General features: G+C 49.4%; 1 protein-coding gene across 2 annotated transcripts; it reads right to left on the reverse strand.

The window, feature by feature from the left end:
* Positions 1-4,172: 4,172 nt before the first annotated feature.
* Positions 4,173-26,580, reverse strand: JPT1 (Jupiter microtubule associated homolog 1; the record flags this gene model as incomplete). Of its 2 annotated transcripts, XM_080712733.1 has the most annotated exons (5): positions 4,273-4,421; positions 14,058-14,076; positions 15,334-15,431; positions 15,696-15,838; positions 26,525-26,580. In XM_080712733.1, 5 exons carry the CDS (start codon positions 26,578-26,580, stop codon positions 4,273-4,275), a joined length of 465 nt encoding a protein of 154 aa, XP_080568859.1. The 2 variants fall into 2 exon arrangements, with proteins under 2 accessions (XP_080568858.1, XP_080568859.1); XM_080712732.1 differs by lacking the exon at positions 14,058-14,076 and having other exon boundaries at positions 4,173-4,421.

The following is a 26,580-nucleotide window of genomic DNA, read 5'->3' on the forward strand; positions in this document are numbered from 1 at the left end:
GGATGGCGGCCGCGGTCGGGAGCGGCGCGGGCGGAAGCGGGGCGGAAGCGGAGGCGCGGCTTCCGGAGCGGGGCCGGCGTGCTGGTGGGCGGGGCGAGGGGCGTGGTCTCTGCTTCCTCGGGACCCACCCTGCGCTTCCCAGCTGCGGCCGCTTGGGCTCAGATGTACCAGGAGTTACCAGGAGGCCGGCCTTCCAGGGGCCCTGCAAGGGGACGATCTAAAATACTGGGGAGCATCTCGGGGGTCAAGGCTCTTCAAATAAACTTGTGGGGCTGGTTTTTGTTTTTATTTTTGTTTTGCTGTACTGGAGATGGAACCCAGGGGCATTCTACCTCCGAGCTACAACCCTAGACCTATTTTTTATTATTTATTTAATTATTTATTTTTTGGTGGTACTGGGGGTGGAACCCAGAGGCTTTCTACCTCCGGGCTATACTCCTAGACCTATTTTATATTTATTTGGAAACAGGGTCTCACTAAGTTGCTGAGAGCCTAAGTAGCTGAGGCTGGCTTCGAACCCGCGCGATCCTCCTGTCTCAGCCTCCCAAGCGCGGGGATTACAAGCGTGCGCCACCTCACCCGGCTGACCTATTTTTTATTTTATTTTTTGTTTATTTTCTGGGTTTTCGTTTTGTTGGTGGTATTGGGGATGGAACCCAGGGCCTTTTCTGCCTCTGGGCTAAACTCCCAGACCTGTTTTATACTTTATTTGAAAACAGGGTCTAAGTTGCTGAGAGCCTCACTAAGGAACTGAAGCTGGCTTCGAACCTGTGCGAACTTCCTGTCTCAGCCTCCCAAGCGCGGGGATTACAGCGTGCATGCGCCACCACGCCCGGCTTATTCTTTATTTTGAAACAGGGTCTCACTGAGTTGAAAAGGGTCTTACGTAAGTAGTAGCTGAGGCCGTCCGCACACCGCCTTCCTCCTGTCTCAGCCGCCCAAGTGCTGGGATTACAAGCTTGGAACTAGGGACCTGGGCCACCATGCCCGTGAGATCCCGGGTTATCTGCCTCTAGTATTTGCAAACCCATCCTTCAGCACGTTTCTAAACTTTGCTTCAATGACAAAATGACAACAGCTTTCATTTCAATTAGGCACTTACCTTCAGACAAGTATAAGCACCAACTACCAAGTAGTGACACAAACCACGGCCTTCCTTCCTGCAGGATCCCCACCTTGCTAACAGGCTGAAAAGGTACCTGTCCCCTCCCACGACATGCTTGGTAGAGACCATAACTCAGGCCAGTAGAACCCGTGTGGCTATTTATAGGGCAAAGCTGTTTCAGTAACATTGGGAGGATTCACGGAACAGCTGCTTCAACTGTGCGTGTAGGGGGGGCATACTGGGGACTGGGCCCAGGGACACTCTTAACTGTTGCCCCCCAGCCCTTTATAAATAAGTAAATGTTTAGTTCTATTTAGATATTTGTGGGGAGGGGTACTGTAAGAATGCTGTGAAAGACATCCCCCTCCCTTTATAGAATTGTTAGGGGAATCCCTCTCCCCTTATCGAATTAAGATATTAGGACATAGAGTTAAGATACAGAATGAAGATGGAGTAATGTTAGTAATGTTAAGAGTTGTTTTTGAGAATTAAGATGTTTGGATTTAGAATTTAGTTAGAATAAACTTGCAAGTTCCTGCTTCTGATAACTGCCTGCTCGAGTTCTGGCCTCTGTAAAACTGCTTGCTTATGCCCCATTTACCTTAATGTTAAAAGTAGTTTTAATCTAAGAGCCTGGTTTGCTGTTAAGTATTGTTTTAAGGTTAAACCTGTCTTTTAAGATTCTTGTCTTGATGTTAAGTTAGCCGTTTCTTTAAAGTTTGAAATATTTCTGATGTATTTTAAAAATGTTTTAGAACGTAAAGCTAGTTTTCTTGGAAATAAGTTCTGAGCCTGCCACAGTTTTATCTGCAAGCAAACATCTGGCGGGTTCGTAGCCTGGGCTAGAGGTTACCATAGTAACTGCGCACACACCCTGCACGAGGGAGATGGTCATTCCTGGTAGACCGGCTGTCCTTTAAAACCATTTGCTGTGATTCAAGTGTGTGTGTGCTTGCTTTTAAAATCATTGGTTGTACTTGTTTACCTTCTTATTTGATTGGTTGTATCCTAATTTGGGCGGGCCGTGACATGTGTGACCACTCCCTTCTGGGGCTATAAATTTGGACCCTGAAGTAAGCTCTGGGCGGACTCTGACCACATCCTTCTGTCAGTAAGGCTGGACATTGGCTCGGCCAGTTCCTTTAAGGACAGTTAGGCTTGTGAAAGAGTTCCGACCACTGGCTTGCCAGTAGGAGCTGCAGCACATAAACCCTGCGTGTGATTTACATCCTTGGTGAGTTCTTCGTTATTTGGGTAAGGGGGCAACTCTCGGATCCTAACAGTACTAGAGATTGAACCCAAAGGGATTCGGCCTCCAAGCTATACCTCCAGCCCTTTATTTAGTTTTTTGCTTTGAAACGGGATCTCACTAGGTTGCTGGGAGTCTCACTACTTGCTGAGGCTGTCCTCAAACCTGTAATTCTTCTCCCAGAGCCTCCCAAAGTACCAGGACTACAAGCATGTGCTACCACGCCCGGCACCCAGACCAGTTTTATTTGAAAACAGGTTCTCCCTAGGTGGAGAGCCTCACTAAATTGCTGAGGCTGGATTGGAACTGGGGAGCCTCCTGTCTCAGCCTCCCAAGCACTGGATTACAGGCATGCACCACCACACTCGGGTTATTATTTTTAAAGTCTCACTCCGTTGCTGAGTGTGACTTCTCTCTCACCGAGGCTGGCCTCAGATCTGCAATTCTCATCTTAGACTCCCAAATACCGGGGTTACAGGCTTATAAGCCACCATGCCCACCTAAAACTTAAAAATTTTAAATGTAACTGCCCAATATAAAAAGAGTAAACGGTATTCTACGTTTCCTGGGTATGGTGATGTATTCCCATAATCCCAGTGATTTGGGAAGTTAGAGGCAGCATTGACCATTTATCTGGGGCCAGCCTTAGCAGTGTAGGGCAATGTCTCAGAATGAAGAGCTGGGCATGGGGGGGCCTGTAATTTCAATACTTGGGAGGAGGAGACAGGCTCAGCAACTTTGCAACACACTCAGTAATTTATCCAGGCCCTCTTTTTATTTTTAAACTGGGGATTGAACCAGGGGCATCTTAGCTCCAGGCTACATCCTCAGCCCTATTTTTAAATTTTTTATTTAGAAACAGGAGCTGGGGAGCCGGGTGTGGTGGCGCACGCTTGTAATCCCAGCATTCGGGAGGCTGAGACAGGAGGATCGCCCAGCCTCAGCTACTTAGGCCCTCTGCAACTTAGAGAGACCCTGTTACAAACTAAAATAATAAAAAATAGGGCAGGGGGTGTAGCTCAGAGGTCAGTTGCCCCTGGGTTCCATCCCCAGATCCGCAAAAAAAAGAATAAATAGATAAAGTAATTAAAAAAAAAAAAGCCACAGGGAGAGCACTGAAACAATGTCAAGAAAAGAAGACACAGGACACGTGTTTCAAAATGTGGGTATTGTTTACTTTAAGCAAGGGTCCAGGACGGAAGTACAACACACATTTCAGAGATGAGGCTCCCCTTCGTGGTCAAGCACCGGCATCATGCACACAGCGTCACGTTACTGAGTAAGAACAGTGCCCCGTGGGACGGGCTCGAGGATGGCCCCGGCGGCTCACCTCCGGCTGGCCGCGCTGCAATTCCAGCCGGCTCGACGGGGCCTCCGGGTCCTTCCCTGCGCATCGGTGGCCAGTCAGGACGGCGCCCGGTGCACTTGAGATGAAATCAAAGGCCGGCTCTCTCTGCAGGCGGCTGTTCTGTGCCGCACAGGAAGGTGTGCTTAGCAGAGACACCGCCAAGGATCGCCAAGGATAGGGGAGGAGCTTTGCATGAGAACAGCCTGGTGCCGTCCAATCCCGGGAAACCCACGTACAGTGTCAAAACCTCAGTACAAAGGAGCCGGACACATCGGGAACCAAGTCGTCTGTTCTGGAAACACGGTACTAAGTGTCACAAAGCTTTCCCTCCGGCCTAGTACTAGGGCACACTCATGCCACAGCCCACAAACCAACCCCGGAGGCAGAGAAAGAAACCTGTTCTTTAAAAACAAAAACAGAGGAAGAAAAAGGGGGGGAAAAAAGACAGCAGTACATAAAGTGCTTCTTTTTTAATGAAACAAATCCCAAAGATGTACAGTCAGGCTCAAGTTGTGCAGCTCACAAGCAGAGAGAACACACAAACGAACAAAACGACAGCGGGCGGCAGAGCTAGCCCAGCACCAGGCTGGACTTGCCGCCGGGAGGGTTTCTTCTGGATGGCACGGGGGCCGGGGCCACGGGGCTGGGCACGGGCGCGGCGGGCACCGGCTTCTCCTCGTTCTGCCCCAGGCTGGCTTGCAAGTCTGTGTCCACGTTTTCTAGGAAGACAGAATAGAAATGACCTGCTAACTCTTTCTGCTTAAGATTAAGAGTGTTGGGCCGGGCGTGGTGGCGCACGCTTGTCATCCCAGGACTTGGGAGGCCTCATGAGACAGGAGGATCATAGTTCGCGGACAGCCTCAGCTACTTAGTGAGCCCCTGTTTCAAAGTAAAGAATAAAAAATAGGGCAGGGGGTGTAGCTTGGAGGTTGAATGCCCCTGGTTTCCATCCCCAAACCCGCAGAAAACTAAATGAAATAAAAAGTAGGACTGAGGCTATAACTCAGAGGTAGAATGCCTCTGGGTTCCATCCCTAGTACAAAAAAAACAAGTGTTAAAGCTGGGCATGGAGCTGGGCGTCGTGGCGCACGCTTGTAATCCCCATGCTTGGGAGGCTGAGACAGGAGCATGGGTTCGAAGCCAGCCTCAGCTACTTAGTGAGGCTCTCAGCAACTTAGTGAGACCCTGTTTCCAAATAAAATATAAAAAAGGTCTGGGAGTATAGCCCGGAGGTAGGAAGCCTCTGGGTTCCACCCCCAGTACCACAAAAAAAAAAAAAAAAAAAAGCTGGGCATGGTGGCACATGCTTGCAATCCCAGGACTTGGGAGGTTGAGACAGGAGGATCGCAGGTTCACAGTAGCGAACACAGTGAGGCCTTCCACAACTTAGTGAGAGCCTGGTTCAAAATAAAAAATAGAACTGGGAAGCCAGGAGTGGTGGTGCACGCTTGTAATCCCAGGACTAGGGAGGCTGAAACAGGAGGATAGCAGGTTTGCGGCCAGCCTCGGCTACTTAGTGAGGCCCTTTGCAACTCAGTGAGACCTGGTTTCAAAATAAAGAATAAAAATCAGGGCTGGGGCTGTTGCTAGGAGGTAGAATGCCCCCAGGGCTGGGGCTGTTGCTAGGAGGTAGAATGCCCCTGGGCTTCATCCCCAGAACTGGAAGAAAAAAAAAATATGACCAATCATGTTCCCACTGCCCAAAGCCAACTACTGTTCATGTTTCGCCTTATCTCTGCTTTAGTGGTGCTGGCTACATCCCCCGCTGCTGCTGCTGCTGTTTTTGGTGTGGTACTGGTGACTGAACCCACAGGCATCCTATATTTGAGCTGGACTTTATTTTTTTTCTTTGGAAACAGTCTCGCTAGGTGGAGAAGAGCCTCAGTACTTGCGGAGGCATCCTCACGCCTGGGATCCTCCTGTCTCAGCCTCCCAAGTTCTGGGACTCCAGGAGTGCGCCATCGCGCCCGGCTTGTGTCATGCTTCCTGATGCGCCGTGGCTCCCAGGGAGACGCCATTGTTAGGGTAAACCGGCACCACAGTGTGTTCTGCTGCTAAGCGATGTGTCCGGTAGGTTAGGCTCATTCTCAAGTTCTATTTTCCACATACGATGACAGGCTTATCAGACTATAACCTTCCCTGCAGCCCAACATGGTAGCTCCCGGCACACGTGGCTGCAGGACCCATGAAGTGTGGCCAGTGCAAGTGAACATATTTTTTTGTTGTTGTTGCAGAACTGGGGATGGAAACCAGGGGCATTGTGCCTCCGAGCTACACCCCAGCCCTATTTCTTATTCTCTTCTTCTTCTTTTTTTTTTTTGGGTGGTACTGGGGTTCCTGGAAGCCCTTCTACCTCCAGGCTACACTCTCAGACCTATTCTTACGTTTTTATTTGGAAACAGGGTCTCCTAAGCCAGCGCACGCGGCTGGCTTTGAACCTGCGCCATCCTCCTGTCTCCGCCTCCCAAGCGCGGGGATTACAAGCGTGCGCCACCACGCCCGGCTCTCTTCATTTTTTGAAACCGGGTCTCACTGAGTTGCAGAGGGCCTAAGTAGCTGAGGCTGTCCGCGAACCGTGATCCTCCGGTCTCAGCCTCCCCAATGCTGGGATTACAAGTGTGCGCCACAACGCCCGGCATGCAAGTGAATTTTTACTTTTAGTTAATCCCTGAAGTTTGTTTTTATGGTACCAAGGATCCAACCCAGGGGCATTCTACCTTAAAGACACACCAACAGCAGACATTTTTGTTGTTGTTTTTTGAAATACAATCTTGCTAAATTGCTGAGGGTTTCATTAAATTGCTGAAGCTAGCTGGGCGTGGTGGCACACACTTGCAATCCCAGCATTTGGGAGGCCGAGACAGGAGGACCGTGGTTCGCGGACAGCCTCAGCTACTTAGTGAGGCCCTCTGCAATTCAGTGAGACCCTGTTTCAAAACAAAGAATAAACAATAGGGCTGGGGGTGGAGCTTGGAGGTAGAATGTCCCTGGTTCCCGTCCTCAGTACTGAAAAAAAAAAAAAAAAAAATTCCTGAGGCTGATCTTGGGCCGCACCATCCTTCTGTCTTGGCCTCCCAAGTACTGGGATTATACGTATGTGCCACGATGCCCAGCAATCTAACATTTAGATAACTGCATGTAGGGCGTGCCCAGAGTCCAGACTGAGTGGCAGTAGTAACAGAATAGATGCTAAAGCACTTGCTCGGGAGGAAGGAGGTTTCAAAGCCCGCCCCAGCAATTTAAAATTTAGCAAAACCTTGTTTCAAAATAAAAAAATAGGGGTTGGGTGTGGCTCAGAGGTAGAATGCCTACAGATTTAATCCCTAGTAACACACTAACACACAAAGAGCTGGGGTGTAGCTAAGAGTAGAGTGTCCTGGTACCAAGAACAAACAAACAAACAAACAAACAAACAAACTTGGCACCAGGACTTGGGAGGCTGAGACAAGAGAATGGCAGGTTCGAAGCCAGCCTCGGAAACTTACTGAGGCTCCCAGCAGCTTAGCAAGACTCTGTTTCCAAATGGTAAATAAAACAGAATGGTGCTCCTGGGTTCAATCCCAGCACCACCAAAAACAAGAAAAGAAAAAGAAAAGAGAAAGAGAGAGAAGCCAGACATAGTGGGACAGGAAGCAGGAAGATCCGGATTTGCAGCCTCCGCTACTTAGTGAGGCCCTTTGCAACTCAGTGAGACCCTGCTTCTAAATAAAGAATAAAAATTAGGGCTGGGGGTGTAGCTCAGAGGCAGAAACGTCTCTGGGTCCCATTCCCAGTACCGCAAAAGAAGAAGAAAAAAAGGAAAGGAAAGGAAAGAGAGAGAGAGAGAGAGAGAGAGAGAGAGAGAGAGAGAGAGAGAGAGAGAAAGAGAGACTGAGAGGGAGGAAGACAGTGAGTGCCAGACCATAAACTCAGCCTGAAGCAGTCGATAAACTCAGGCTGCTTCACCCCTGCGCTCAGCCCCGGCCTCTAGAGACACAGGATCCATCAGGTTTCCCACTGTCTGGCTGAACAGTAGTTATTCCATGGCTCTAGCGACACAGGGAATTTTCATCAAATATTCTTCAGAGGAATCCAGCGCATTCCTCACAAATCTTGTAATTGTGTCTTACAGCATTAATGAACCATTTCACACAGGTAACAACATGGTAAAACAGAAACCGAGATAAAGGCCCCGCGGAGGCGGAACAAGAGCAGCGGCCTCATCCCAGGGCTTGCCGGGTCGGATGGCGGTGGCCGCGGCCGCCGGCTTGTTAGTCTGTAAATACAGGAACTGAGAGTAAGCTTTAGACACTTGTACGTACATCCAGTTGATAGAGATTGCTTGGGTCTGTTCAATCTAATCTGGTTTTGTTTTTGCGGACCTGAGGATGGAACTCGGCTGCATTCTACCTCGGAGCTACAGCCTTTATCTAGAAACAGGGTCTCATTAGGTAGCTGAGGCTGGACACACGCTTGTGATCCTCCTCCCTCCTGTCTCCCCCTCCCAAGTATTGGGATTACAAGCTTGTGCTACCACGCCCGGCTGAATCTAATCATTTTAATATTAAAACACAGACTTTAAGACACCCCCAGCTCTATTTTTTATTCTTTACTTTGGAACAAGGTCTCACTGAGTTGCAAAGTGCCTAAGTATCTGAGGCTGTCCTTGAACCGTGATCCTCCTGTCTCAGCCTCCCAAATGCTGGGATGACAAGTGTACGTCACCACGCCCGGGCCAAAAACTATATATAGACAAAGGAAAATACATTTTCCCTATTACACATCCTATTGACTGATTACAGTGCCCGGGATAATACCCAGAGCCTTGATCATCAAAATATATAATTGTGTGTGTGTGTGCGTGTGTGTGGTACTATAGATTGAACCCAGGGGTATCTACCTCTGAGCAGCATCCACAGCCCTCTTTTTTATTCTTTTGAAACATGGTCTCACTAAGTTGCCAAGGGCCTCACTGAGAGCTGAGGCTGGCCACAAGCCCAGATCCTCGTCTCAGCCTCCCGAGTACCGGGATTACAAGCGTGCGCCACCACGCTCGGCTACAGTTTAATTTTTATTGGTGTATTGTAACTGTACATGATGGCGAGTCTCATAGCAATCCACTCAAATATGCATATAACATTATTTGGTAACATTTCCTTCCCTGAATAGATGAAGTTTATTTATGTTGTATTAGGGATTGAACCCAGAGGAATTCGACCTCTCAGCTTCACCCCAGCCCTATTTTTTTCTTAATTTATTTAAAACAGGGTCTCACTACTTGCTGAGGCTGTCGTTAAACCTGCGATCCTCCTGTTTCAGCCTCCCAAGTACTGGGATTATAGGCATGCGCCACCATGCCTGGCTTGACATTCAGCTTATATACTCCTGATTTGTCTTTTTTTGGGCACATTAATATGGTAACTGAACCAAGTATAGTGGCACACACCTGTAATCATAGCTACGTTGGAGGCAGAAACAAAAGGATTTCAAGTTTGAAGCCAGGGTGGTCAACGTAGTGAGACCCTATACCAAAATAAAAGGGAGCCGGGCATGGTGGGCACGCTTGTAATCCCAGCATTCGGGAAGCTCAGACGGGAGGATCGCGGTTCGCGGACAGCCTCAGCTACTTAATGAGGCCCTCTGCAACTCAGTGAGACCCTGTTTCGAAATAAAGAATAAAATATTAGTCAGGGGATGTAGCTCCGAGGTCAAGTGTCTCTGGGTTCCATTCAGAGAACAGCAAAAAAAAAAAAAAAAAAAGGGCCAGGAATATAGCTCAGAGGTTACTTGGCCAGCATGTACCAGGCCCACGCCTCAATCCTGACTCCAAAATAAAACGAGATAACTGAGCCGGGCATGGTGGCACACGCTTGCAATCCCCGCGCTTGGGAGGCTGAGACAGGAGGATCGCACGGGTTCAAAGCCAGCCTCAGCTACTCAGTGAGGCTCTCAGCAACTTAGGAAGACCCTGTTTCCAAATAAAATATTAAAAAAGGTCTGGGAATATAGCCCGGAGGTAGAAAGAAAGCCTCTGGGTTCCACCCCCAGTGCCACAAAAAAAAAAAAAAAAAAAAAGAGATAACTGAACAAAGACACCTATGTCTGAACAGAAAAAGTGATTCATTGTAAGGATCAAAGAATCATAAAGTAACAAATATAGCACAGCATCTAGCTTGCTTGATAACAGGGACAGACAGACTTCTGCTAAATTCCTAGATTTTGTCTCTCATTTGTCTTAGAGATTTCTTCGATCCTTCACGTAACCATTCCTATGTTTCATTAAGCAAAAGGTGAAGGTAGCTAGGCCGGTGGCTACTCCTGTGATCCCAGCCCATGGGAACCTGAGGCAGGAGGATCACAGTTCTGCAGCCGGAACCAGCTAGTACTGACTCTCATCGACCTAGGAAGACCCTGTTTCCAAATAAAAATAAAAATGGGCTGGGGGTGTGGCTCAGGGGTAGAATAAAAAAATAAAGGTAAAGGATGCTTTTTTTTTTTTTTTTTTTTTGCAGTACTAGGGATGGAACCCAGGGCTTTCCACCTCTGAGCTACACCCCTACCCTATATTCTTTACTTTGAAACAGGGTCTCACTGAGTTGCAAAGGGCCTCACTAAGTAGTAGCTGAGGCTGGCCTCGAACCCAGATCCTGTCTCAGTCAGCCAAGTACTGAGATTACAAGCATGCACCACCATGCCCGGCTTTCTTTTTTGAAAGTTGAGCCTGTCCACAAATCACGGTCCTCCTATCTTAGCCTCCCAGATGCCGGGATTGTAGGCGTGCCCCAACCACACCCAGCTGTTTCTTAATATACGTTTACTGGTGCCTTGCAAGCTCACATCATAAAGTAGTTCAGCGTGATGGAGATGTGATGGGGACGTCCGTGCGCACAGCCCGTCCCTCCCACCGCACCCCGCCCGGGGTTGACCTTTAACCCACCACATGCATCTTGGATTATCGTGCCTCTGTCACTCTATGACAAATGAGCTAAAAGTCAGAGCAATCAGGAACGCAGGCTAACAGGTCACAGTAACAGTGACGTGTGTGTGTGTGTGTTGCTAAGGCTGGAAACCAGGGCATTCTACCTTCGAGCTACACCTCCAGCCCTATTTTATTTTTTATTTTGAAACACAGTCTTGCTAGGTTGGTGAAAGTTTCACTACTTGCTGAGGCTGTCCTCCAACCCGTGATCCTCCCTGTCTCAGCCTCCCAAGTACTGGGATTATAGGAATGTGCCACTATGCCTGGCTAATGGTGACCACTTTTTTTTTTTTTTTTTTTTTTGGCGGTCCTGGGGAGGAACCCAGGAGTATTCTATCTCTGAGCTACACTCCCAGCCCTTTTTCTTTTTGCGGGTCTGGGGATAGAACCCAGAGACATTTGACCTCTGAGCTACACCCCCGCCCTATTTTTTATTCTTTATTTTGAAACAGGGTCTCACTGAGTTGCAGAGAGCCTCACTAAGTAGCTGAGGCTGTCCGCGAACCGCGGTCCTCTAGTCTCAGCCTCCCGAATGCTGGGATTACAAGCGTGTGCCACCACGCTCGGCTTACTGGTGATCATTTTAAAAAGAAAAAGAATGGAAGGATTTCTCATAGCACAAATTCAATATGTAATTTACCTCAAGAATCTATAATATACTGAGCTGGGGAAGAGAGCCCAGCAAAGACAATTACTAACCCTCCAGTGAGACTAATAACACACATCGCTTGGGTCTTCCTGAGGGCTCCCTCCCTTGTCCACTTTCCCCAGATGTTTTCTGTCCCCATAGTGGGGACTGAATCCCGCACACATGCCGGTCAGCTCTCCGCCCCAGTGCTACATCCTCAGCCTTTTTTTGGTAAACTTTAAGACAGACAGGATCTTAAGTTTCCCAGGCCGGCCTTGAACTTGTGACCCTCCTGTCTCAGCCTGCAGAGCAGCTGGGATTACAGGAATGCATCGCCATGGCAAGCCTCAAATCTTTAATTACAACCATGGACTTAAGCCCGTGAATAAGGATGTGAATAAGGACCGGCTGACTCTGAGGCGGAGGGCCAGCTCGGTGATGGAGTGCCTGCCGAGCACGCCTGGCTTCCATCCCCAACACTACAACAAAACAAGGGGAAGAGATGAGGTGATTCTGTTAAATACAATGCAGCAGCGGACGTACTGGGGAGATAAAAGCCTACGAGAACTCACCTCCAGAACAGCCTTTCTGAATGGCGCAAACTGGCCACAAACGGTAATTAGGACGTCTGCAGCCTGGTAAACCCTGAGTTGTGCCCAGCCAGCGCTGGGGCGTCTCCGTCTCCTCCCACCACATCCCGTCTGGAAAGTCAGAGGGCAGAACACATCTGATTTCTTACGCACTGGGTATCATTAAGCAGAATGGTAAGAAAGGGCTATGAGCGGCCAGGCGCAGGGGCGCACTCCAGTTAATCCAGCACTGGAGAGGCCGAGAAAGGAGGACTGCGGGTTTGAGACCAGACTCAGAAGTTTATGGAGACCCTGTTTCAAACCCAACTATAAAATAGGGCTGGGGGTGCAGCTGGGAGGTAGAATGGCCCTGGGGTCAGCCCCGGCACCACACGCAAAGCTCCGAGGAAGCAGCCTCTGCCCTCCAGGCTGCAGGGTCTGACGGCTGCCTGCTACCAGGCCCGAGACTCCTGGCCAAGCCACGCACTGTGCTCAGCAGCACGTCTCTGGCACTTGTTGAAAGAAGTGCCAATAAATACTTCAGTGATTTAAAATAATTAAGTAAATGATTACAGCTCATTTCCACCTCTAATTGGCAATGTGGATGGCTAACTGGAAATTTACAGCTGCCCTCGAAATTGTTTACAAAATCACCCAGAGGGTTAGCCAGTGTCTTATGAGCGCTACAGTATAAAAATCAAATGAACTTTGTAAGTTGAATGCTGGGAGCTAAGCACGAAACACCAGGGCCTATTATTAAAAACCTCTCAATAGCCAGGTGCAGTGGTGAACACCTGTAATTCCAGCACTTGAGGGGCTGAGACAGGAGGATCACAGGTTTGAAGCCGGCCTCCCAATTTAGTGAGACCCTGTTTCAAAATAAAAATTTGAAGGGCTGGGGGTGTAGCTCATAGATAGAATGCCTCTGGGTTCATTCAATCCCCGATACAAAAAATAAAATAAGAGCCAGGTGTGGTGGCGCACGCTTGTAATCCCCGCGCTTGGGAGGCTGAGACAGGAGGATCGCACGGGTTCTAAGCCAGCCTCGGCTACTTAGTGAGGCTCTCGGCAACTTAGTGAGACCCTGTTTCCAAGTAAAATATAAAATAGGTCTGGGAGTATAGCCCGGAGGTAGAAGAGCCTCTGGGTCCCACCCCTAGTACTACAAAATAAATAAATAAGTAAATGAATAAATAAATAAAAATAAAGAAGGGCTGGCCAGGCATGGGGCCACGCCTGCACTCCCAGGACTTGGGAGGCTGACACTGGAGGCCGCGGGTTTGAAGGTGGTCTCAGTAACTGAGCGAGACCCTCCGCGATGCCCTGAGACCCTGCTTCAGAATAATAAAACAAAACAGACCTGGGCTCTAGCTCAGAGGGAGCGCGCCCGGGGTGAAGCCAAGAACCCCCTTGAAAAGAAAATTAAAATTAACCTGGGTACAGTGGCACGCTCCTGTAACCTTAGTGTGGAGGCTGACACAGAAGGATCGCACGTTCATGGACACACAGAGTTGGTTTTCTTGGTTTTTGGTTTTTTTGTGGAACTAGGGCTAGAACCCAGGGCATTCTACCTCTGAGCTGCGTGCACCCCAGCCCTAACTTTCATTCTTTATTTTGAAACAGGGTCTCACTGAGTTGCACAGGGCCTCACATAGTGCTGAGGCTGCCTGCAAACCATCTGGTCACCCTCCCAAATGCTGGGCTGATCGTGATTATTATTATTTTTTTTTTTTTTTTGGGTGGTCCTGGGAATGGAACCCAGGGGGCTCCTGCTTCCGGGCTACACTCCCAGACCTATTTTATATTTTATTTGGAAACAGGGTCTCACTGAGTTGCCGAGAGCCTCACTAAGTAGCTGAGGCTGGCTTCGAACCTGCGCGATCCTCCTGTCTCAGCCTCCCAAGCACGGGAATTACAAGCGTGCGCCCCCACGCCCGGCTCGTGATTATTTTTAAGATTCTTCGGTTTCCTTTCCAATGCATTTCTGACATTCACGGCATTGCTGGGATATTTAAAATGTGGCCACATTTAGTAACTTCCTACTTTCACTTTTCTTTCTCTTTCTCTTTCCACTCAGAGAATGCTGGTGCTCGGGGCCCAGCCAGGACTCTTGCACCAAGACATGCTGCTGTGAATTAAAATTCCGGTTCTGTCCTAACAGCACTTACAGAGCCAGCAATCCAGCCTCAGACGTACTCACCATGAATGTCGCCTTCGCCCTGAAAAAGAAAGAAATTATACATTTACTGACTTCCTGTTGTAATTGTGCAACACACAGAAACAGTCACAGTGCTGAGTGGCTACCAGCTATTTGAAATTAAATGTAAAATTGCCTTCTGGTACACTCAGGTGCTGGGGGGCAGGGAGTACTCACTATCCAACGTGGGGTAACGCCGTACAACACTGCTATAAAAAATGACCCCAGGCCGGGCGTGGTGGCGCACGCTTGTCATCCCCGCGCTCGGGAGGCGGAGACAGGAGGATTGCGCAGGTTCCAAGCCAGCCGCGCTGGCTTAGGAGACTCTGTTTCCAAATAAAAAAGTATAAAAATAGGTCTGGGAGTGTAGCCCGGAGGTAGAAGGGTTCCATCCCCAGTACCACCAAATCAATCAATCAATCAATCAATCAATAATCACTCCAGTGCCCGAACCAACCAAAACACACTGTGATGACCTAAAGCAATTAACATGTTAAAGGGTCTTTCCTTACAATAGAGAATGGACAAATCTATTTTTCCATTCTCTACTCGTAATCAAGGCCCCCCCCCCCCAGACAACGACAGAGGTCTATTTATTTTTGTGGTACTGGGGGTAGCACCCAGGGGCTTTTCTACCTCCGGGCTATACTTCCAGGCCTATTTTATACTTTATTTGGAAACAGGGTCCCACTGAGTTGCTGAGAGCCTCACTAAGTAGCTGAGGCTGGCTTCGAACCTGTGCGATCCTCTTGTCTCAGCCTCCCAAGCGCGGGGATTACAAGCGTGCGCCACCATGCCCAGCTCTACCAAGGACTGAATCTGAATCTAGGGGCACTCTACCTCCAAGATACACCCCTCAGCCCTATTTTTAATTCTTTATTTTGAAACAGAGTCTTACTAAGTTGCAGAGGGCCTCACTAAGTAGCTGAGGCTGGCAGAGAATCCCAGTCTCCTGTCTCAGCCTCTCAAGTACTGGGATAGAATGTATGAACCACCATGCCCGGCTCCGCCCCTCTGAATCTGAAACAGGATTTTGATAAATTGCTGAGGCTGGCCTTGAACCTGCCACCCCCCCCCCCCCGCCCCGTCTCAGCCTCCTGAGCCCTGAGATTACAGGAGTGCGCCTCCAAGCCCGGCTTCAGTCTCTTCCTTAAGTACTGAGATGTGAGATTCCAGCGGCTGAACTGAAACTCCGAATAGACGCGGGCAGTTTAGACGCGGGCAGTTTAACCGCCAACCACCCAGCCCTCGGCCTGCCTCTCCTGGCGGCCACGCTGACCTTCAGATCCAAGAAGTCGCCGGAGCTTGCTTCGGAGGAGTTCAGTCTCTGTGGGCCAGAGGACTCCGAATCTTCCCTGCCACCACTGGATTTGGCACCTAGAAACCAAAACATACGTTCTCGAGGAGCTGAACAGAAATGCCTAAAGCAAGACACTGGGAAGTTCTTCAAAGGGCCCTAAAATCCCAGTTGACCTTGGGTCCCTGTTCGGAGCCACCATGTAGACGCCTGTCCCGTCTCCCTTGCCTTATTTCCTTGGTTGCACTTAGGCAGCGCGGAGCCAGCTGTGCTGGTGTGCGCCTGCGCGTCTGCGGGGCCCAGCCCGTGCGGAGCGGGGACCAGGGGACCAGGGGAAGCAGTACCTGCTGACTTGGCCCAGGAGGGGGGGTTCTCTTCAGGTGTCCCAAAGATGGTCGAGGCCATTTTATTCTTCCTCACAGGCTGCTCTGTGGGTTCATCGAAGCCTAAGGAAAAATTGGATCCACCACCCGGAGGCCGCAAGACCCTAGAAATAATGGCCAAAGGTCCATTTCAGATCACACAACACTGCCTAGATGAAATACCTTCCAACCCCCTTCATTTCATTTTGTTCATCCACTCACGCTCCCCTCCCCCACCCCAAAGACAGGGGCCGATGGGAAAGGGCAAGGACCTCCTCCTGGTATACATTCAAAGCAGGAGGTTAAGATACCATATACTAAGCCGGGCGTGGTGGCGCACGCTTGTAATCCCAGCATTTGGGAGGCTGAGACCAGAGGATCGTGGTTCGCAGACAGCCTCAGCTGCTTAGTGAGGCCCTCCGCAACTTAGTGAGACCCTGTTTCAAAATAAAGAACAAAAAATACGGCAGGAGCCGGGCGTGGTGACACATGCTTGTAATCCCAGCATTCGGGAAGCTGAGACAGGAGGATTAGGGTTGTCAAACAGCCTTAGCTACTTAGTGGGGCCCTCTGCAACTCAGTGAGACCTGGTTTCAAAATAAAAAATAAAAAATAGGGCAGGGGGTGTAGCTCGAAGGTCAAATGCCCCTGGGTTCCATCCCCAGACCCGCAAAAAAAAAAAAAAAAAAAAAATATATATATAGGGCAGGGGGTGTAGCTTGGTGGTAGAATCCCCCTGGGTTCGATCCCCAGTACCATACACCAACACACACACAAAAACCTGCTGAAGTAGACAGGCTTCGAGCATTAGACGAAACCTGTTTTGTCCATTCACATTTTAACCCAGCTGTCCACGCATCAATCATGGCTTTGCGACGACATCTCCATGAAACCAAACAGGGCAGTTCAGCAAGCTCCCAGAGCTGAAACCCTGGAGGTCCCCGCGGGGGAGGGCAGGCCCTAGGAGGACCGAGGCTCAGCACCCCTTCTCCCATGCCGCGCCCGCAGCACCTCTTCATCTGTACCTTTGGAGGAGCCTTCATAATAAGCCAGCAAATGTAAGTCAGAGTTTTCCTGAGTCTCGTGATCTTTTCTAAGGAAATTAATCAAACCAGGGGCAGTTGTGGGAACCCTGACTTCTGTCCAGTCACCCGGAAGCACACGGTGTGCTGGCACACGCCTGTAAATCCCAGTGCTGGGGAGGCTGAGACAGGTTCAAGGACAGCCTCAGCAGCATAGCAAGACTCAGCGATTTAGGGAGACCCTCTTTCAAAACAAAAAATAAAAGGGCCGGGGTTGTAACCAGGAGTAGAACTCCCCTGGGTTCAATCCCTAGTACCACAAGAAACCCTGCGATCTGAGGTGAGAGGGGCAGTGCTGGGGACTAAGTCCTCCATGTGTGGACCTGACACCGTCACCAGGTCCCTAGAGTCACACTGGAAGGGCGACAGGACATGGAGCTGGTGTCCACTGCTGCAGAACTGCCGGCTTATCTCTCAGTGGGGAGAAGGCCCCACGCCTTTTGAGGTCACAGAGATCTGTGTTCATGATGTGGCTTAAAGGGAGAGGAGAGGGTCACCGCCCAACCAGCTAGGAAAAAAAAAAATGGGTGTGGAGCACACCTGCAATCCCAGCTCCTCGGCAGGATCAGGTATTCAAGGACAGCTTGGGCAACTATAAAGTCTCAAAGAAAAGAAAAAAGGGTAAGGGACGGTGGCATACCCCTGGTAACTCTGCCATCTCTAGTACCTGCAAGGTTGTGACAGGAGGATCCCTGCCTCAGTGTCTCAATTAAAAATCAAAAAGCTGAGCCAGGCATGGTGGCGCACGCTTGTCATCCCAGCATTTGGGAGGCTGAGATAGGAGGATCACGGTTCGCGGACAGCCTCAGCTACTTAGTGAGGCCCTCTGCAACTCTGTGAGACCTGGTTTCAAAATAAAAAAAATATAGCCGGGCGTGGTGGCTCCCGCTTGTAATCCCCGCGCTTGGGAGGCGGAGACAGGAGGATCACGCAGGTTCAAAGCCAGCTGCGCTGGCTTAAGTGACCCTGTTCCAAGCAAAAAAGTATAAAAATAGGTACTGGGAGTGTAGCCCGGAGGTAGAAGGGTTTCCAGGAACCGCAGTACCACCAAAAAAGAAAGAAAGGAAGGAAGGAAGGAAGGAAGGAAGGAAGGAAGGAAAAAAGAAAAGAAGGAAGAAAGAAAGAAAGAAAGAAAAGCAGGGCTGGGAGTGTAGTTCAGAGGTAGAATGAATGCCCCTGAATTCAGTCCCCAATACTGCGCAAAAAAAAAAAAAAAAAAAAAGGACCAACTTTGTGTATGTTGAGTTGAGTATGAGCGTTGCTGAGGATTGAACCCGGGAGTGCTCTACCTCTGAGCTACAATGCCCCCAGCCCTTTTTGAAACAGGGTCTAAGTTGCTGAGGCTGGTCTCAAACCTACAATCCTCCTGTCTCAGCCTACAAGTACTGGGATTGTTAGATAGGTACAATGCCATTTCCAGCTTGAACAACTTTTTCAAGGGTACTTTTTTTTGGAGCGGGGGGTATCTTTTTTTCTTTTTCTTTTGCAGGTCTGGGGATGGAACCCAGGGGCATTTGACCTCTGAATTACACCCCCTGCCCTATTTTGTGTGTGTGGTACTGGGGATGGAACCCAGAGGCTTTCTACTTCCGGGCTATACTCCCAGACCCATATATATATATATCTTATTTGGAAACAGGGTCTCACTAAGTTGCTGAGAGCCTCACTAAGCAGCTGAGGCTGGCTTCGAACCCGTGTGAGTGATCCTCCCGTCTCAGCCTCCCAAGCGTGGGGATTACAAGCGTGTGCCACCACGCCTGGCTCTGCCCTATTTTTTATTCTTTATTTTGAAACAGGGTCTCACTAAGTTGCAGAGGGTCTAAGTAGATCCTCCGGTCTCAGCCTCCCAAATGCTGGGATTACAAGCGTGCGCCACCACGCCCGGCTTAGGGGGTTACTTTCTTTTTTTTTTTTTGGTGGTACTGGGGTTCCTGGAAGCCCTTCTTCCTCCGGGCTACACTCCCAGACCTATTTCATATTTTTGAAACAGGGTCTCTTACGCCAGCACGGCTGGCTTCGAACCTGCGCGATCCTCCTGTCTCTGCCTCCCAAGCGCGGGGATTACAAGCGTGCGCCACCACGCCCGGCTTAGGGGGTTACTTTCTAAAGGGCTCTTTTTTGGGGGTACTGGGGATTGAAATCAGAGGCATTCTACCTCGAAGCTACATCCTCAGCCCTACTTCTTATTTTGAAACAGTCTCTCGCTAGGTCGATGACAGTCTCACTGTTACTGTGATCCTCCTGTCTCAGCCTCCCAAATACTGGGACCACAAGCGTACACCACCATCCCTGGCTGAAGGGCACTTTAAAGTTGCACAACCTCTCTCAGCCTCAGTTTTCTCCTCTATAAAATGAGGATAATAGTGTCTGTCTCATAAGACTATTATTATAAGGATATCATTATCTGGAACATGAGAATCAGGTACATTAGCTATTATTATAACCACATAAATGTCACCACAATGTTATCTGGGGGTTCCTCTCACTGGTGGAACTTCAGGAGAATTTTAATGTCTTTTTCATACTTTTTTTTTTTTTTTTTTTTGCGGGTCTGGAGATAGAACCCAGATGCATCTGACCTCCAAGCTACAGCCCCAGTCCTGTTTTTTATTGTTTATTTTCAGACAGGGTCTCACTAAGTTGCAGAGGGCCTAAGTAGAGCCTCCCAAATGCTGGGATTCCACCGTGCCCGACTCACACTCCATATTTTTCTATATTGCTGTGTGTGTGCGTGTGTGTGTGTGTGTGTGTGTGTGTGTGTGTGTGTGTATTTTATGCTGGAGATTGATTGAAACCAGGAGTGTTCTGCCTCCAAGCTACAAGCCCAGCCATTTTTTATTTGAAACAGGGTCTCACTATGTTTGAGATCTTGCTAAGCTGCTGAGGCTGACTGCGAACCTGCAATCCTCTGGTCTTACCATGCCTGGCTTTCTTTTTTTCCGTTGTGCTACTGGGGGTTGAACCCAGGGGTATTCTACCTCTGAGCTACACTCCACTCCTTTTTATTTTTTTGTTTTGCTAACAGGATTCACCTAGACTGCTGACAGTCTCCCGAAATTGCTGAGGCTGTCCTTGAACCTGTGACCCTCCTGTCTCGGGCGTGGGCCACCTCACCTAGCTCCTACCTCCTTTGCTGCCAGTCCTGGCTGAGCAGGAGCCCAAGGAAACCTCCAGAATCCCGTCCTCTTCTCAGATAGCTCAAGATGGCAGCCCCTCCCTCACCAGTCCAGTCAGCTGGGGTCCTCCAGCCCTCACTCCACCTGGAGCGGATAGCCTGTGGCCTCCTGCCTGGGGCACACTCCTGCTTCCCCAGGGAGCGTTCACACTCCAGCCCATCCCTTAGGACCCCACTTCTTCCCAAGCTGGACAGACAGCCAGGACAGTAGGAAAGGCTCAGAGACTCTGTGCTCCCCGCCCCCAGGAGTCCTCCAATCTCTCTCTAAAGGGACAGATGTCTGGCTGTCATCCTGGGACCAAGTCTGGCATCCTGGGACCAAGTCTTCCTGAACTGTCCACTACCATGTTGCGTGAAGGCAGCCACCGATGATGAGTGTGGCTGCATCCAGTAAAACTGTCATTTATGGACACTGAAGACTTTTTCTCTGGAGATGCTGGGAATTAAACCTAGGGCCTGTGCTAGGCAGCGGCTCAACCCTGAGCTACGTCACTAGCCTGTTTCAGCTTTGAGACATGGCCTCCATAAATTGTACAGGCTGGCCTGGTAGCGACCCTCCTGTTTCAGCCTCTGGAGGAGCTTGGGACCATGTTCATAAGCAATGAAAAAAAATTGGGGGGTATTACAAGCGTGTGCTACCACGCCTAGCAAATATTTTATTTTTTAATTTTAGGGGATTCTGAGTTAGATTTGGCAAACATAGCAGGTTTTATTTTATTTTTGCGGGTCTGGGGATGGAACCCAGGGACATCCTACCTGAGCTACACCCCCAGCCCTATTTTTTATTTTTTATTTTGAAACCGGGTCTCACTGAGTTGCAGAGGGCCTCAGTAGCTGAGGCTGTCCGTGAACCACGATCCTCCTGTCTCAGCCTGCCGAATGCTGGGATGACAAGCGTGTGCCACCACACCTGGCCAGCAGGTTTTCTTGATATGAATTCTTGTTTTTTCTCAATCATTTATCAATGTAAAAATCATTCATAGTGCCAGACACAGATGGACATGCCTACATCCTCAGTATTTGGGAGGCTGAGACAGGAGGATCGCCATTCATGGACAGCCTCAGCTACTTGGTGAAGCTCTCTGTAACTTAGTGAGACCCTGTTCAAAGTAAAGAATAAAAACTAGGGCACAGGGTGTAGCTCAGAGGTTGAATGCCCCTGGGTTCCATCCCCAGACCTGCAAAAAATAAATAAAATACGAAACTGGGTGCAGCAGTAACATGCTTGTAATCCTAGTACTTGGGAGGCTGAGGCTGGAGGACAATCGAGCAACCTAGACCAAGTATCCAAACAAAAGAAAAAGCAGGGCGTGGTAAATTTGTAATCCCAGCATTGATCCTGGTTCACAGCCAGCCTCAGCTGCTTAATGAGGCCCTTTGCAACTCAGTAAGACCCTGTTTCAAAATAAATAATAAAATGAGGGCTGGGGGTGTGGCTCAGAATACCCCTGGGTTCCATTCCCATTACCACACACACAAAAAAAAAAAAAAAAAAACAAAGGGCTGGGGAGATATAGCTTGGAGATGGAATGGCCCTGGGTATGATCCCCAGCACCACAAAAAATAAATAAGAAAACAGGGCTGTGGCTGTACCTCTGTGGTAGAGTGCCCCTGAGTTTCATTCCCAGTACCCCCAACATACACATAAACTCATCCCTGCCCTGGGGGCTCTACACAAGGTGCGGCTGGTGTGGGCCGCAGGGGGTTGGCCCAGCTCTGCTGTGGATGGTTCAACAGCCTCATATCAGGAAGGCTGAGGCGGGCCCGAGGAGCTCTAGGAAAATGCCCAGAATTAGTGGACAGAGCGACACCCGGATCCTCAGTGCCAGCAGGAGCATGACCAGCCGCCGAGTGACTCAGTCACGGAACTGCACAAGGCCTTTTTTCTCTTTAAACTTCAAACCCGTGAGGCTGATGCTTTTTCTTGTTTTCTAGACTTGTGCTATCTTTCTTACACAGTCCCTCCAGCTTTCTCCCTTAAATGAAATATTAGTGTCCACCCGAAACAAAATACAGTACTCAATTCACACTAAATAAAATTTTCATTATCCCTCAAGGCCTCACTGCACTCCTTTACAACATGGAAAACCCTTAAAACTCCAGTTTTTTTTTTTTTTTAACATCTCAGGTATTAAGTATCCAATGAGATTAAATTGACTGGATAAATTAGGATGTGTTCAGGTATACATTTTATGAGTGTGTGTGTGTGTCTGACACTGGGGACTGAACCCAAGGGCATCTAACTCCGGGCAACACTTCCATTCCTTTTTACTTATTAATTTTTAAATAGGGTCTCCCTAGGTCACCGAGAGTCTACGTAGGTTGCTAAGGCTGTCTAGAACCAGCCATCCTCTGGTCTCAGCCTCCCAAGTACTGGAATTACAAGAGTGTGCTATCACACCTGGCTCATATATACATTTTATTTTATTTATTTATTTATTTATTTAATTTTGTTTTTTTTTTTTTTTGCGGGTCTGGTGATGGAACCAAGGGGCATTCTACCTCCGAGCTACACCCCCTGCCCTATTTTTTATTCTTTTTTTTTGGTGGTACTAGGAGTGGAACCCAGAGGCTTTCTACCTCCAGGCTACACTCCCAGACCTATTTTATATTTTATTTGGAAACAGGGTCTCACTAAGTAGCCGAGGCTGGCTTCGAACTTGTGCGATCCTCCTGTCTCAGCCTCCCAAGCGCAGGGATTACAAGCATGCGCCACCACACCCGGCTTTATTCTTTATTTTGAAACTGGGTCTCACTGAGTTGCAGAGGGCCGCACTAAGCAGCTGAGGCTGTCTGAGAACCGCGATCCTCCAGGTCTCAGCCTCCCGAATGCTGGGATTACAAACGCCGGCTAGATATACATTTTATAATGATGATAATTTCAATTGTTTAAATCACAACTGAAGCTGGATGTGGTGGTACAAGCCTGTATTCCCGTACTTGGTGCACTGAGACAGGAGGATTGCAGGTTCAAGGACAGCTTCAGCAAGTAGGGAGATTCAACCTAGCAAGACCCTGCTTCCAAATAAAAAAGAAAGAAACAAACAAACAAACAAACTGGGCCGGGGGTGTAGCTGGAAGGTAGAATGCATCTTGGGTTCAACCCCCCGTATCCCAAAAATAAAAAATAAATCACAACTAAAAGTTAGATGTGGTGGAGCGTGCCTGCAATCCCAGTACTTGGGAGGTTGAAATAGAAGGATGGCAGATTGAAGCCAGCCTCAGTCAGTGAGGCTGTCAGCAACCTAGTGAGATCCTGTTTCCAAGTAAAATATAAAAAAGGGCTTGGGGTGCAGCCTGGAGATAGAAGGCCCTGGGTTCCATCCCCAGTTCCACAAAGAAATAAAAATAACAACTAAAGATATACTGTAAATCAGGTATGGTGGTGCATGCTTGTAATCCCAGTACTTGGGAGGATGAGATAGGAGGATTGCAGGTTCAAACAAAGACAGCCTTAGCAACTTAATGAGGCTCTTAGCAACTTAGCGAGACCCTGTTTCTGCCCGGAGGTAGACTGCCCCTACTTCAATCCCTAGTACTGCAAAAAAGAAGAAAGAAAGGAAGGAAGGAAGGAAGGAAGGAAGGAAGGAAGGAAGGAAGGGAAAGAAAGGAAGGAAGGATGGATGGATGATAGGTCGGTCAGTCAGTCTGGGGGGTATAGCTCAGAGGTAAAATGCCCCTGGGTTCAATTCCTAGTACCACAATGAAAAAAAAGATACTCTGTAGTGGCCTGGCGTGGTGGTACAGGTGGTACACACTTGTAATCCTAGCACTTGGGAGGCTGAGACAGGAGGATCGCACAGGTTCAAAGCCAGCCTCAACTACTCAGTGAGGCTCTCAGCAACTTAGTGAGACCCTGTTTCCAAATAAAGTATAAAGTAGGTCTGGGAGTATAGCCCAGAGGTGGAAAAGGCCCTGGGTTCCACTCCCAGTACCACCAAAAAAAAATAAAGAAAAAAGAAATACTGTAAACTCTTTGTGAGTTTTCCCCTAGGTTAAAGCCTAAAGAAATTAATTTTTATCATTTGGACCTTAAATCACCAAAGACACTGGAAATATAGAATCAAAATCAACTTGCTTCATCGTCACCACCTTCATTCCCTAAAGATTAGAATGATTTCTAATCATAATAAATCATAATAAAACCTCCATGAACTATTTTGGCCAGATGAAATCTGGCCGTAGTAATCATAATAAAACCTCCATGAACTATTTTGGCCAGATGAAATTCTTTAGAACCTTCCTTGGCTCTGAAATGCTTTTAGCATAAAAAAAGAAAAAAATATGAAAGAGAGAGACACTAGTATCCAAACACCCGCTTAAAAGCGAGTCAAAGCTCTGCCCAGTCCAACTTTTCCAGATCTGTGTTCCTCCCGCAGCAGCAGGTAAGACCTACTCGGATGACGTCAGCGTTGTAGAGACCATTTGTAATAGTGAGACATCCCCAAACAAAGGATCTGATCGGAAGACTGAAAGTATTTCAATTTTACTTTTTACTCTTCTTTCCAAACCACACACATGCTAACTAAGTGAAGACTACCTATTTAAGACTCAACAAAAACATACTAGAGATAGCAATTAAAAAAAAAAAATGACTCCTTTCTTCTCTCTCTGCCTCCCAGAGTCTCCATATGATCTCTGCATACCATTCCCCACCACACTAATTCTACAATAAGATTACAAAGGCAGGAGATTGTTACTGGAGAAAAGAAGTTTAGGAGAATTTGGTGAGATTACGGAAGAAAAGGGAAATAAATAAAAACAACAATGCTTCAGGACCTTGATCACAATATTGGAGGGGAACTGTCAGCAAAGGTGAATCAAAACCTTTATTAAAGAACCAAAAACTATTTCTGTCTCACGTTTCAAATATACATGAACAAACAGGCCAGAGGGTACATTTGACCTGGGTCCTGAAATTCTTTACAAAGCTCCCAACTCAGCTCAACCCCAAAGCATGAACCCCCAGATTACACACTGTCATGCCAGTATGCCAACAACTTAAGTCTGACCATGAGAGAGTTGACCTCATCGCACACAATCAAAAACCAAGCCTCAATCTGTCCCAGTGTCCTCCGGGGGTTGGGGGGGGACTATCTCTCTGGAAGGATGACTACCGGGGAGGGAGTGACCAGTATTTTTTTGGGTCTATACTACTCACGGTCTCCAAACCCTCTCGGTAAGCTCTAATTTAGCTCTTTCAATTTTACCTAGTTTTTTCTACCTTGTGAAAGTGAAAGTGGTAGAAAAGGAATGGTGCTTCCAATGCTTCCTTGGGAGACTCCTGCTTTTTGTTCCCAAGTTCTCTAACCCCTGTGGGATACTGACTGCTATTTCACGCCTGTCTTCTTAGCCCCACAAAATGGCTCCCTTTGTGCCACTTGGCCAGGACCCCAAGGCTGGCCACACACATCACTGCTGGTCGTGGTCAGCGAAGAACAGATGCCCCAGAGAAAGTGACATGTAAGCTTCCTCCAAGCCTTAAGGAGGATCCCAGACTGGCCCAAACCCACCTTAGAGAACAGAGTGCATTTAGCTGAGACAATGTGAACGCCTCCCACGGAACCCAGACCCTTCCACCAAGTTCAGCACGGGCTTGGAAAAGGATCCCGGTCCAAACCTCGAGCCCAGTGCCCTCTCCCTAAGAGGCAGTGGGCTGAGTGGTCGTAAAGGACCCCGCTTCCCAGGTGGAGGGCCCACGTTAGAGACAATGGATGTCTCCGGCCCCGCCCAAGCACTGGAAACCTCCTCCAGCCAGGGACCCGGGGCCGGGGGGGAACTCATTCGGCAACCGTTCAAGAAGGATGGGAAGAAGATGGGATGCCAGGACCTAGGTCCGAAGGCTTGAGCGCACAAAACCCATTGGGGCTGGCGGGTTCTCCCTCGCGCTCCGAGGTGGGCGCGGGGAGGGGGAGGAGACGGGTCTCTCCTTTGTTAGGAGAGGGGAGGCACTTCGAGGAGGGGCCGACGGCTGGGTCCCGAACGCGAGTGAAGGGTCGGCGTGACCACCCCGCCCCAGCACAAGTGCACCTGCCGGCCGGGCTGGGGCATAAAGCGGGGGCCCCGCGAGCGTGGGAGCCTGGGACCCGGCCGACCGGGTCACTGGCTGCGACCGCGGAGCCCCACCCGGGCCGGCACACGCCCCGGGCCACACAGAAGGCGCGCGTGGCCTGGGGTGGGACAATGGGGCCCCCCGCGACGCCCTAGAGGCCCCCCCGAGCACCCAGGGGCCAAGACCACCGCCCGGGCTGGGCCAGCTCGCCGCCGAGCGCAAGAAGAGGACCCTGCCGCTCGTTCCGAAGGACTAAAACCCGCGGGGCAGCGCGGACAGTCGCCCCAGACCCGGCCCGGGCCGCGGCCCCCGCAAGGTGGGAGGAATGAATGGGGAACCGCGGGACCCGGGCGGGGCTGGCGCTCAGACCTCGCCCCGCGGCTGCCCGCCGGGCAGGAGCCCCGGGCACGCTACGGCCAACGGTCCGAGCCGGCCCGCCCGGCCCGCGACGGCCGCCCCGGCCCCTCAGCCCACGCGGCTCGGGCGCCGCCCGCCGCCTCACCGGGAGCTATTCCTGCTGTTGGGGTCCACACCCTTGAAAGTGGTGGTGGTGGTCAT

The sequence above is a fragment of the Muscardinus avellanarius genome (assembly GCF_963383645.1).
Source record: "Muscardinus avellanarius genome assembly, chromosome: 16".
NCBI lineage: Eukaryota > Metazoa > Chordata > Mammalia > Rodentia > Gliridae > Muscardinus > Muscardinus avellanarius.